This window comes from Hippocampus comes, unplaced genomic scaffold, assembly GCF_001891065.2.
Source record: "Hippocampus comes isolate QL1 unplaced genomic scaffold, H_comes_QL1_v1.1 scaffold16, whole genome shotgun sequence".
Classification (NCBI taxonomy): domain Eukaryota; kingdom Metazoa; phylum Chordata; class Actinopteri; order Syngnathiformes; family Syngnathidae; genus Hippocampus; species Hippocampus comes.
In genome coordinates, this window is record NW_017806168.1 from 397,305 (window position 1) to 408,878 (window position 11,574).

Consider the following 11,574-nt stretch of genomic DNA (forward strand, 5'->3'; position numbering starts at 1 on the left):
TTCATTCGGACCCGCACACCCGCGCACCCGCGTCTCACTTAATCCCGTGAGGTGAGCGCAAACGTGGCAAGCCTGCGCACATTCATGGCCCACAACTGGCGGATTCAGTTTTTCAAACGTAATCATTAGCTTTGGAATGTTGAATTTCCAGTTTGGCATTGAACCATTTCGTTTTCATCTCCGTTCAAGTCTTTTAAATAAAATGTCATCTCAAGTTTGTCATTTTCATTCATGTTACGAAACGTTTTTCATTTTGAACCGAGTTTAGTTTTGATGTGTATGCTGTCGTTTTATTTTTCATTTGAATTCAATTCAAAATGTTCATATTTTACTTCGGTCTGCATTTTAAATTTTGAAATTGGATTTTTTTTTTTTAATTGCATTGGAATTTAAATTTTAAATGTTTGTTTTTTTAAATTGGTATTATATTTCTCACTTCACTTTAAATTTAAAATTAGGATTTTGAATGAGGTTTAATGTCAAATTTGTGTTTTTGCCACTTGCTTTTTATTTCACTTTATTGCAATGTGTTGAGTTTGCAGCTGATTTTTAAATTGCAGTTGTATTTTAAATTACATATTTATCCTGCCAAAATACATTGTGATTCAAAATTAAAATTAAAAAGATTAAAATATTTATTTTGTTACTACTTTTTTTCCCGTTTCCTTTGAATTCATTTTATTTTTATTCTATTTTTCAACGTGATTTTAGATTTTTTTTCAGTCAAAACTAATTTCATATTTTAATTTGTTGTTAAATTGATACAATTTTTATTTATATATTTAATTTAGCCTTGATGTTATTTTTCACAGAATTATATACATTTTTTAATTTATTTAAAATCTAAGAAGTACAATCCAACTTTTTCTTTCTTTCTTTTTTCTAGTTCAGGCTCAGTTATTTTTTTCATTATTTTTGCATTCATTCTGTAACTGTAATGTTTAAATATTTGGGTCCATGCCCTGAAGTGTTAAGTGTTGTCCAAGGAGCGACACTTGATCCACTTTTCGGGTGATTTGAGCAAGCCTGACCACGATTACGTTTCAAAAAGCGCTTTGGCCATTGGGGTGAAGAGAAGGAGGATGCAAATGAGGAAGCAGCGCCAGTGCAAGCAGCGAGGGGACAAACGCCGACCAGCCTGAATTTTGGTGAGTGTTTAAAAATTGCCGTAGAAAATAGTATTGTGACTTTTGGTCATACAATTAATTTTTTTTTTCTTAATGAGGTTGTTTTGTTTGGTTTTTTTTCTCCGAAAATGTTAATTATTTTTCCCTTAAATTGTGACATTATATAGTCGTACAATTTTCTTCCTCTCTAGAACATGACTGAATTCAGTTTATTCATGAAAGTTACCACTTTGGTCCGGTAATATTGTGACTACGATGTTGGTTTTGTCATTCAAAATGGAACATCGCCAACTAGTGGTTTGCCATGCTTATTACAGGTTCTAAATAAAATTTAAAGATAAATTACTACGATTTAACTTCTTGCAACTATATAACTGTTGTTTTCTGAAACTATTAAGTCTTGTATTATTTTGAATTCAGTATGATTCTTTTGCATTCAAGATAAAAACATTGCCAACTAGTGGCCTGGCATGCTTATTACAGTTTTTTTTGTTTGTTTTCACATGAAATGTAAAAAAAAATGTAAATTGAAAAATAGAGCAATATAAAAACTGAAATTTAATAATTACAATTTAAGAATTTTAAATAACCCCACAAGTCCAAAATAAAACGCATTTTTGATGCTTTGTTGTCATCGCGGCATACAAATGTCCCCTCACCACATCTGCAGTTACTTCCTGTTTAGGTGTCTCTTGAATATTTTGACGTCCTGCTTCAGAGTCGTGTGAGGCTGCGGCGGCGGCAATGTCTGAACGAGAACCACAAGATGGGAACAAAGCCAAGTGGCCGCTCTACTGCTCGCTCTGCAAAATGGCCGTCAACTCGGCCTCGCAGCTGCAAGCTCACAACAGCGGTGAGGCGAAAGGACAATTCAAAGGGCTTCTGACAAGCGACCAAATAAAGTTCAGCTGTTGACTGTATGTCCGTGTGGAGGCGCCAAGCACAAGACCATGCTGGAGGCCAAGAGCGGCAACGGCGCCATCGAGTCCTTCCCCAGAGTCGGCGGCAGCAAGGGCAAGAAGCCCCCGTCCGAGTCGGCCGGCGGCCTCCGGGACAAAACCTTTCGGTGTCACATCTGCGACGTGCACGTCAATTCGGACACGCAACTTAAACAGGTGCGCCACCCCCCTGCTAACTGCACATAGTGGTGGACACATAATTCCATGAGGATTTAAAACTAAGGTTTCAAACTAGTCTTAGCTTTGCAAAGTCAAGGTTTCAAACTAGGGGTAGGGTTTCAAAGTAAGGTTTCACCATTGCTGAACTTGCAGCACATCAGCAGCCGGAGGCACAAGGACCGAGCGGCGGGGAAAGTGACCAAGCCCAAGTTCAAGCCGTATGTGGCGGGACAACGGCTGCACACCTCACAACCGGTGAGTTGGAGTTCATGCTTATTTTGTCACTACAAATTTGAAAACCACTCTTGGTGGCCTTACTTTATTTTTGACTTCCCGTTCAAAATGTTCCTCCGCTGCCCGTTTCGGGCCCGGATTGAATGGCAACAAAACTTCTCCAATCCGCTTGCTGCCCTTTTCCAGAAGAACCACGATCAGCTCAAACCACCGTTGACGCTGGCCTCGTCTCTCCTGCATGGCCAGCTGGCGGCCACCATGTCGTCGCTGCCGCCCTTCTCCCTCCATCTTGCCACCAACGCCAGCCTGACCCTCTTCCGTGTTCCTCCCCCCACTCGGGCGGTCATGCATCAACCGCTTGTGCTTCCTCACTACTGAATAAATTTTTTTCCCTTCTCTCATCCCTTGTGGTGTTTGTGAATTCCAACCTTTTCAAGCTCCATTCTGTGAGTACTGACATTATTTTTATTTTCATATTTTACTGTAGAAATCTAAGTTTCAGTTTCTAGTTTAATTTTAGTTTAATAATTTTTTGTCTTGATGAGTTATTTTTTTTTCTTCCATAAAAGGTATCTACTTTGTTTAGGAATATAGTTTACTTGATATTTTATGTGCTTTTTATTTGTATTCTTTGTTGTGTATATTTGTCTATAAATCATTTGAATTCATGTAAAAAGGTATACAATTAATACACGAATACAAGAATTAAGTGAATAAAAGCATGCTATAAAAATATTGAAATAATACAAATTCAAACCGTTTTTTTAGACATTTTAGGAGTCGCCGTCCTGCAATGGGGCCGCTGAGGTGACGTCACTGACCGTTGCGGCCAATCAGCACTCGCGGCACGCATTTCGAACTATCCCTCCGGAACAGATACCTTCCATCGCTCGGTTACGCGACAAAAATGCAACGTCTTTCCTGTTGACCGAATAAAACACGCACTTCTTTGTTCAATCAAGCACTGGATTACTTGGATCCAAATAATTCGGGGTAGGTTTACGACCTGAATTGACTGTTTTGAAGTTCCTTTTGTCGTGAAGCTAACGCGAACGAGTGAGGCTGTCAGCTAGCTAACAGTGTTAGCTTGCTGTTGTCCGTTCGGCCATTTTGAGGGGTGAACTTGTTTTGAGGCATTTGGAAGATTTTCCAGTTATCTTTTGTTGCTCCTACAGAGCCATGGTGAGGGAATGGGTCCAGAAAAAGCCACCCCGGCACACTCTGGAGGAGATTAAGGAAAAAATGAAGGTGATGCGCAACAAGCAGCTTGGCCGGGCGGCGGCACGCAGCAGGGGGACAAGAGCCAGACTCGCCCACCAAAGCGCCAGTAACAACACTCGCTCCGCACATCCTCCATCATTCATTGTTGTTGTTTTTATTAATTATTTTTTTTAAATGCTTGCATTTTTTTTTATTACATTTTATTCGTTTTGGTTTAACCTTTTTTTCACATTTTGTCTTTTTCTAGCAATTTCAAATCTTTTTTTTTTTTTTTACTATTTAGATACTTTATTTGTATTTATGTAATTTACAGTTGCTCTTTATTGAGTTCTTCTGTTTAATGTATCACTGTATTTTTATTTTATCTTTTTTTAAATTCACCTATTTGTTCAATTATTCTTTCTTCAACTGTTATGATTGCATGAATATTTTTGTCAGTTTTTCCCCCCTTATTTGCAAAACGTATTTTGCTCATATGTAGTACAGTCAGAGTTAATGTCTGCTGTTCTTGTCGCGGGCATCAGGCAGCATCGTGCCGGGCAGCCTGCTCGTGGCGGTGAAGCAGAACAACACGGAGCTGGCGTTAGCGCTGCAGGCAGAGAAGGAGAAGGTGCGGCAGGCCAACGCCATCATCCTGCAGTTGAAGCAGACCCTCTTCTTCCAGCTGATGCTGCTCAGGAGGAAGCTCCGGGAGCAGCAGGCCCTCACCACTTCCTCCCCTCTGGTAACGAGCTCATCATTATGACATCATCAGGGATGTTTTCATATGAGCGTCCATCGATGTGGTCTTTTGATTCAGGCTGAAGCATCCGAGCTGCCCGTGGAAGCGAATGTGGAGTCACCAAGGTAGTATGTCATCTTTCATATTCATGTGAATAAATAACATCAGTTTTCTAACTTGCTCGGGATTGTGTAGGAGAGAAAAGATCAGCGAGGGCAAACCGTGTGAGGTCTCCCCGATTTGTGCAGGTACGGACAATAAGATATGACGATTCAAATATAAGTCACTAGAGTTATGTGTAAGTAATATGGTTGTCAATGTATGCTGTTAAGGATGAAATAGTGAAGCTTGTTGTCATTGTTTGCAAAACGTATGCGAGCGATGTACATCGTGTTTCAGTTACATTGATGTGAATGGAAGCGGAATGAGCCTCACTCCCCCACCCTCGTATTTTTTTCAGATTATTATTATATATTTCTTTTTGTGTGCCTCCTCTTTATGTCAGTACAATGACAACCTTTCACTTTGCATTGGCAGAGTCTCCTAAAATGGACGTCCAGCCTGACTATGTCCGAATGACTCTGCCTCCTACGGTGATGGTGAGGCAAAGACGCGGCGACAGAGAACGGAAGAGCAGGAGGCGGTCCGATCGCGTGCGCTCCATCGGCGAGGTGGACTTGGGGGCGCTCAGGGCAGAACGCCCCAGACGGCACGAAGACCCCCATGAGGTTTTGAAGGCGCGGGTGGACGATCCCATCTGCGCGCCGGACTCCGAGCCACCCGTCAACACTCGCAAAGATGGCCGCCGTCAGGCGCGTCCCAAAGCGGATGCGTGCACGGCCAAGCCCCCCGAACGAGGACGCAAGCCTGAGCGAGCGCCCCTAAAAAAGCCCTGGGAGAACCCCAAGCGCAGGGCGCGATCCAAAAGCCGGGAGCGCCACGTGCCACCCCTCCAGCAGCTCAACACCTCACTGGGCTTCAACGACACCTTTGACTTTGACTGCGAGGGGGCCGTCCACCTCACGCCCTTTAGGGCCAAGCCCAACCACCCCGAAGACCCCGTTACGGAACCCGCCGGAGACCCCACCCCGGACTCTCTGGCTCCGGACCCCAGCTCGCCGTCATCGCCATCCTCCGAGTCGGAAGACAGCCCGTATGTGCCGAAGAAGAAGCCCCGAAGAGCGTGTGCGTCCCCTGAGACCACCAAGTTCATCGCCACTCGCAGGGGACGAGCCGCCAACACAAACGCCAGCCGGCCAAAATCTGGTCAGCATCGACATTCAGACATGATCTGTTTGTTTTCCTTGTTAACAAGCACGCGTACATTCACCCTCACAGTGACAGACCAGGAGTGGCAGCAGGAGGATCCGCAACCCAATCAGGAAGTCGATGGGGTCCACCAAACGAGTTTCTCAAACAGTCCTCACTCCGCGTGTCCACAAGGTCAGTCGATGGCGCTTGGGTGCAAAAAAAATTTGTGTTGGCATATTTTTGTGGTCAACTCTTTCTTCCCCCAGCCCTCAGTCTTACATAAGTCACATATCGCCCGGTGCCCAGGCCGAAACGTCCTTAGACTGTAACTGAAATTTGGCATATGTTTCTAATTTGTCTGAACAGAAGCGCTGAGCCAGGACATTGTGGGCAGCGCCTTCCCCTCAGTCAGCACCTTGACGGAAGTTGACATGACCATTGATGATGTCCTCTCCCGATTCGGGGACTCCCTCTGTGAAAATCAGCCTCCGCCACCGCCTCCTCCTTCCGCACTCGCCAGCCGCGTGCTCCAACAGCAACGCCAGCGCAAGAAATGTATGTCGTGATTCCCGAATCCTGCCCGTTTGTCCACTGGGTGTTAGCTTAGCATTAGCGCTCGCCTCCTTTTCTCTTGGGGAATCACCGTGCGCACGTCTCCTTGGTCTTTTCCTCTTCGCACTTGTGTCAAATCTCTCCAGGTGGGCTCGGTGGCTCCAGGCGGGCGCCGGGATGCGTCGGCTTGACCCTGAGTGACATGACCAATCTGTCGCCCGTAGCCCGCCGCCGCTCCTCCCAAACGCTGTGCTCGTCCACGCCGGCGACCCCACGGATGCGACGACGCACCCTAGTGGTGGACTACAAGGAGCCCTCCTTGAGCGCGTATGTAACATGCCGTTCGTGTTTTGTAGGCACATTATTCAGAATTTACATTTTCATGTCATTTAAAATACAAATGATGACATTTCATTGGGCCAAAAAAACAGTCAATACATTTTTAGCAAGAAAAGTGTGAAAAATGGCACTTTAGAATTTTGTTTTTATCTTAGAAACAATGATTACATTTGGTTTGATAACTGCCAAGAATTAAAATACTCAAACGATTTGATTTCCCAAATATGAGAGTCAGTGGGATATGTATTTGTGGATCAAACGACACGGTATCAAAATGATGCATCTCGTTTGACCGACGCCTTCGTCTCACCCGACAGGAAACTCCGGCGCGGGGACAAATTCACCGACTTGCGATTCCTCCCGCCGGGCTCGCCCGTTTTCAAGAACAAGTTGACAGGCGGGCCTTCTCGAGCGTCCACCAGCACACGCGACAAACTAGGCAAATATAACGAGTCGTTTGTTGGATGTCGTTGATGCTTTTACCCCCAAAAAGTGTTTCGAACTGAATGCGTTTCAAAAGCAACATTGAGAGTCAAGTAACGTGAAAATTCTTACAAAACAGGAAGCTGATATTGCCCCTTTTTCTTTCACATTTAACACTTTTCAAAATAGGCACTGTTATTTGCAAGAAATGCAAAAATAAGGCAAAAAAATGTACATTTTGACTCCTTTTTCACATTTGCCTTCATTTCATTTGCTGCAAAGACCATTGACCAAATCTTCAGTAAAAAACAGAATAAAATACACAAATCTATCTGCGGAAATGACAACTTAAGTCATTGATTTTTTTTTTTTTCCTTCGTTGAATACGTCCCTAAATAGGCAACAATCGTACGAAGGCCGTTATTGAATAAATGGGGCACAAAATATATTTTGTAATTTAAAATGTATGTCTTGTTTTGGAATGCATGCTTTGTTAACAAATCGAGTCTGCATAAAATGAGTAGGAGCATTTGCATCAAACAAGTAAATATTTTTTTGTTTTTTGTTTTTTTGCTCTTGGCAGAGAGTCTCATTTTGCAATAAAATGTATTTTTGGAATCAATTATCCAATCCATTATTTCATCGATTCCTCGAGTAATGCCTTTTTTTTTTTTTTTTTTTTTTAAACAAGTATCTCATTTTGACATTTAAAAGAAGCGTCTTGTTTCACTATAATACAAATTTTACTTTGTAATACAAATGAGTTGTCATGTTACTTTTTAAATTCAGCAGTTCTATTTTTGGTCATTTACAAAATGCTAAATCGTTTTTTCATGAGTGCTGCAATGAGCAAACCGGCATTGGCACAGTTAGAAGCCCGAATTAAGCACATTTTGTCATATTTAAAACAGGTTGTTTTTTTTAAAACAAGTATCTCATTTTGACATTTAAAATAAGCGTCTCATTTCACTATAATAAAAATTTTACTTTGTAATACAAAATGAGTTGTCATGTTACTTTTTATATTCAACAGTTCTATTTTTGGTCATTTACAAAATGCAAAATCGTTTTTTCATGAGTGCCGCAATGAGTAAACCGGCATTGGCACAGTTAGAAGCACGAATTAAGCACATTTTGTCATATTTAAAACAGGTTTCGATTTATTTATTTTCCCCCGGATTGTACACAGACCTTACAAAAGATGCTCAATGAACACGACGCACTTTTTAGAACAAGCCTTTCCATTTTATTCCATCTATAAAAGCGGCTAATACTGCGTCGTTAAAACCAACTGTACAAAGATCACCTCTTCCAATTTTTTTTTTTTTTTTAAACCTTTATAAAAAACAGAAAAGCTACACAGTATTGCACAAAGTATAAAGTTATCAATCTCTATCCGCAGCACAAATATATATTTACCAGGAGAGAAAATAAATTAAGACTTAGTTGAATTGGTTAAACAGCAGTCAAAAGTCTGGAAAGGAAAATGCTTGGGCTAAGAGAATAAAAAGTGCAATTTTTGATAGTCACGCGGCTGCCCTACATGAAAGAAAATCCACTCTGTGTACCGTATTTTCCGCACTATAAGGCGCACGAAAAGTCTTCTATTTTCTTAAAAGCTCACAGCGCGCCTTAAAAGCCGGTGCGCCTTGCTAGAGACATGCTTACAATGTTATCACTTGCTGTTGATTCAGTGAACTGTGTCACTGCTTAATTGAATAAGTTTTTGTTGCAGCTCCGAAAAAAGGAGAGCTGTGGTGTTGTGTTTTTAAAACGCGCAATTATTAATGGTTTTCACAGTCTCAACAAATACAAGTACGTCTTTGTCCGTCTCCGTGCCATCTCTTCTTCCGTTCGACTTGAGAGACGTTCATAACCGCCTCCGAACAACGTAAATTAACGATTCCTTCAGTGAAACTACGAAAATTGAAAATAATGCATCAAAAGAGAAAATCAAGCGAGGAAATCACAAAATAAATTCTATTTCCGCCCCCCCCCCCCAGAATTTATTTTGGGATTTCCTCATTTGTGAATACACAACAAAGGAATAAATAACAAACACTTCTGAGACAGTCCAGTCTCCGACATGTTACTGACATCTGATCGTTCTGTTGGAGCTCCACGTAAGGAAATGCCAAAGGGGGCTATAGAATTTTGTGATTTCCTCGCGTGATTTTCTGTTTTGATGCATTATTGTCAATTTTCGTAGTTTCATTGAACTAATGTTAAATTACATTTTTCAGAGGCGGTCATGAACGCCTCTCGAAGTCGAACGGAAGGAGCGTAGCTACATCTAGTGGTTGCATTGTAGATTGCGCCTTATAATTCCAGTGCGTCCAATATATGAAAAATAAATTGCGCCTTTTAGTGCGGAAAATACGGTACATTGTTCATACACGTAGAGCAGAAAAGGGGTTGGGGGTGGGGCTTGGCTGCCGCTGCGTTTTTAACCGGACGGTGGCGGAAGACGGAAGCTACTTGTCGATGAGGCCGGCCTCCTTGATCTTGGTGTAGAAGAACTTCTCGAGTAGGTTGGCGCACTTGTAGTACTCGCTCTCGGGCGGGTTGTACTCGCGGCAGTTGGTGAAGACGCGCTGCATGTCGGCCATGAAGAGCTTGCGCGTGGTGTAGTAGCGACTCTTCAGACGCTCGCTCATTGTCTTAAGGTCTTGGCACCATATGCGCGTTGGATCAGGTTTATGTCGTTAAAAAAAAAACAAAACAAAAAAAAAACATTCATTACCAGCCAATTCTGGACCAAGTCTGAAAAGACGTTTAAAAACGTCTTTGGGAGTGAATGAGTTAATGCCTTACTTCCATTGTGATCTAATGTTGCAAGTGTAAAGGTCTAATTGACTCACCCATGGGGAAGCGGATGACTTGGTAGTAGCCCGGCGCCTCCGTTTTCTTCACGGGTTCCATGAAGGGCCAAGCGTTCTGGTGACTCTTTAACGGCAGAGACAAAAGGGTGAGAGTCAGCCATGTTTTGCGTGTGATGTAAATCGTGTGCAAGTCACCTTGACGTGCTGCAGGATGTTCTTGAGCGCGCCATACAGCTGTTCGGGGTCCTTTACGTCCTTCCTGCGGCAGGGGTGGGGGGAGCGGCAAACGTTAATCCGACGTCACAAAGCGTGCACGCGGCGCTCGTGTCACTCACCCTTTGGCCAGCGGCTTCCAGCCGGTTTCACCTGCGGGCGCACGCACATAAGAGAGGTCAAATGAGAGACGGCGAGTTGGCGGGCAAAAGATGGAGGCGGGCGCACGCACGGATGCCAGGGATGCTCTCGATGGGAATCTGCCTGACGCCGTCCTTGAAGCACGAAAGGCCCGGGTAGACTTTGCGGATTTGGCCCTGCTTCCTCTCGATCAGCTTCTTGATGATCTGGACCGGCGGAGGCGAGCGACAAGCACTTTGATTTCCCTCTCACATTTGCACACGTTGCTTTGAAACCGTAACCCCGGTTTAAAACCCGACTTTGAAACCATAAACCTACTTTAAAATCCGACAAAACCAATTCCAGTGAAGTCGAGACGCTAACCCTAGTTTTAAACCCTACTTCCAAACCCTAACCCTAGTTTTTGAAATCCTAACCCGAGTTTGTCAGGCTTAACAGAAACCCTCACCCTAGTTTGAACCCATCCTTTGAAACCTTAGCTAAAACCGCACGCTCTCACACACACATGCACGCACACCTCTTTTTGTTTCTTGATGATGACGGAGAACTCGGTGTAGGGAATGCTGGGGTTGAGCTCGCAGCCCATGAGCGTGGCTCCCTCGTAGTCCTTGATGTAGCCCACGTACTTTGCCTTGGGCACCTTGATGTCCTTGGAGAAACCCTACGCGAGGTGACCGGCCCCGTTAGCCGGCCGCGTTCACGAGCACCGCGAGTGGTAGTCGCTGGATTACCTGCTTCTTGAAGTAGCCGATGGCGTACTCGTCGGCGTAGGTGAGGAAGTTGAGGACGTGGTGCTTGATGTGATACTCCTTAAGGTGGTTCATCAGGTGGGTGCCGTACCCCTGCAAACGACCACATCGTAGTATGCGATGTGTCGATGTCGAGGGGACTGGAAGTCGATGCACGCAAGTCATCCCACCTTGACCTGCTCGTTGGAGGTGACGGCGCAGAAAACGATTTCAGTGAAGCCTTGAGAAGGAAACATCCGGAAACAGATTCCGCCGATGACACGGCCGTCCTTAATGAGCGACAGCGTCTTGTGCTTCCTGTTCAAACAAAGCAAAACAAAATGAACCGCAAACGGTGCGATGGCGGCGGCATTACCACGGCTGGGCTCCAACTCACGGGTCAAAGACGAGACGTGTGATGTACTCCTTGGGCATGCGAGGCAGCTGGTGCGAGAAGACGTTCTGCAGGCCCACCAGCCACATGAGGATCCTCTTGTTGGGCTTCTGGTTCAAGGCTCGTCGCGCGCCGAGTGGGCCGACAGCAGGCTGGTCTGATGACCGTAGACCAAACAAAAAAAATGACTGAACACCAAGAAATGTTTGCTTCGCTTTGCTATAGATGGAGTTCAGGATCCTAGTTGTGAGAGCGCCCCCTTGTGCTCACCTCCGGAACAGTGGCGGGGT

At 44.1% G+C, this 11,574-nt stretch overlaps 3 protein-coding genes across 8 annotated transcripts in view; 2 read left to right on the forward strand and 1 right to left on the reverse strand.

The window, feature by feature from the left end:
• Nucleotides 1-899: 899 nt before the first annotated feature.
• Nucleotides 900-2,880, forward strand: LOC109531583 (zinc finger protein 385D-like). 4 transcript variants are annotated; one of them, XM_019895944.1, is made up of 5 exons: nt 900-1,148; nt 1,798-1,980; nt 2,061-2,242; nt 2,399-2,500; nt 2,666-2,880. In XM_019895944.1, the coding sequence occupies exons 2-5, from the start codon at nt 1,872-1,874 to the stop codon at nt 2,855-2,857; spliced, it is 585 nt and encodes a 194-aa protein (XP_019751503.1). In that variant the 5' UTR covers nt 900-1,148; nt 1,798-1,871; the 3' UTR covers nt 2,858-2,880. The 4 variants fall into 4 exon arrangements, with proteins under 4 accessions (XP_019751503.1, XP_019751506.1, XP_019751505.1 ...); XM_019895947.1 differs by having other exon boundaries at nt 2,069-2,242; XM_019895946.1 differs by having other exon boundaries at nt 1,846-1,980.
• A 389-nt stretch (nt 2,881-3,269) lies between these two features.
• Nucleotides 3,270-7,434, forward strand: sgo1 (shugoshin 1). Of its 2 annotated transcripts, XM_019895940.1 has the most exons (10): nt 3,271-3,472; nt 3,655-3,806; nt 4,225-4,424; nt 4,500-4,546; nt 4,617-4,669; nt 4,959-5,687; nt 5,760-5,864; nt 6,039-6,227; nt 6,371-6,551; nt 6,881-7,434. In XM_019895940.1, the coding sequence occupies exons 2-10, from the start codon at nt 3,659-3,661 to the stop codon at nt 7,035-7,037; spliced, it is 1,809 nt and encodes a 602-aa protein (XP_019751499.1). In that variant the 5' UTR covers nt 3,271-3,472; nt 3,655-3,658; the 3' UTR covers nt 7,038-7,434. The 2 variants fall into 2 exon arrangements, with proteins under 2 accessions (XP_019751500.1, XP_019751499.1); XM_019895941.1 differs by lacking the exon at nt 5,760-5,864 and having other exon boundaries at nt 3,270-3,472.
• A 1,881-nt stretch (nt 7,435-9,315) lies between these two features.
• The window catches only part of kat2b (K(lysine) acetyltransferase 2B), an 8,887-nt gene continuing 6,628 nt past the window's right edge, over nt 9,316-11,574 (reverse strand). For both annotated transcript variants that reach the window (XM_019895969.1, XM_019895968.1), the window contains exons 11-18: nt 11,082-11,208; nt 10,894-11,004; nt 10,680-10,823; nt 10,254-10,368; nt 10,144-10,174; nt 10,004-10,067; nt 9,848-9,932; nt 9,316-9,654 (exon numbers count right to left, since the gene is read on the reverse strand). In XM_019895969.1, coding sequence (XP_019751528.1) covers nt 9,461-9,654; nt 9,848-9,932; nt 10,004-10,067; nt 10,144-10,174; nt 10,254-10,368; nt 10,680-10,823; nt 10,894-11,004; nt 11,082-11,208 — 871 coding nt within the window. In that variant the 3' untranslated portion in view covers nt 9,316-9,460. The remainder of the gene's footprint in view (nt 9,655-9,847; nt 9,933-10,003; nt 10,068-10,143; nt 10,175-10,253; nt 10,369-10,679; nt 10,824-10,893; nt 11,005-11,081; nt 11,209-11,574) is intronic.

Coding starts and splice junctions, on each gene's coding strand:
- LOC109531583 (XM_019895944.1), top strand. CDS start 1,872: ATGTCTGAACGAGAACCACAAGATGGGAACAAAGCCAAGTGGCCGCTC. Junction 1,981..2,060: donor GCTGCAAGCTCACAACAGCG/GTGAGGCGAAAG, acceptor GTCCGTGTGGAG/GCGCCAAGCACAAGACCATG. Junction 2,501..2,665: donor GGCTGCACACCTCACAACCG/GTGAGTTGGAGT, acceptor GCCCTTTTCCAG/AAGAACCACGATCAGCTCAA.
- sgo1 (XM_019895940.1), top strand. CDS start 3,659: ATGGTGAGGGAATGGGTCCAGAAAAAGCCACCCCGGCACACTCTGGAG. Junction 4,425..4,499: donor TCACCACTTCCTCCCCTCTG/GTAACGAGCTCA, acceptor CTTTTGATTCAG/GCTGAAGCATCCGAGCTGCC. Junction 5,865..6,038: donor TCACTCCGCGTGTCCACAAG/GTCAGTCGATGG, acceptor TTGTCTGAACAG/AAGCGCTGAGCCAGGACATT.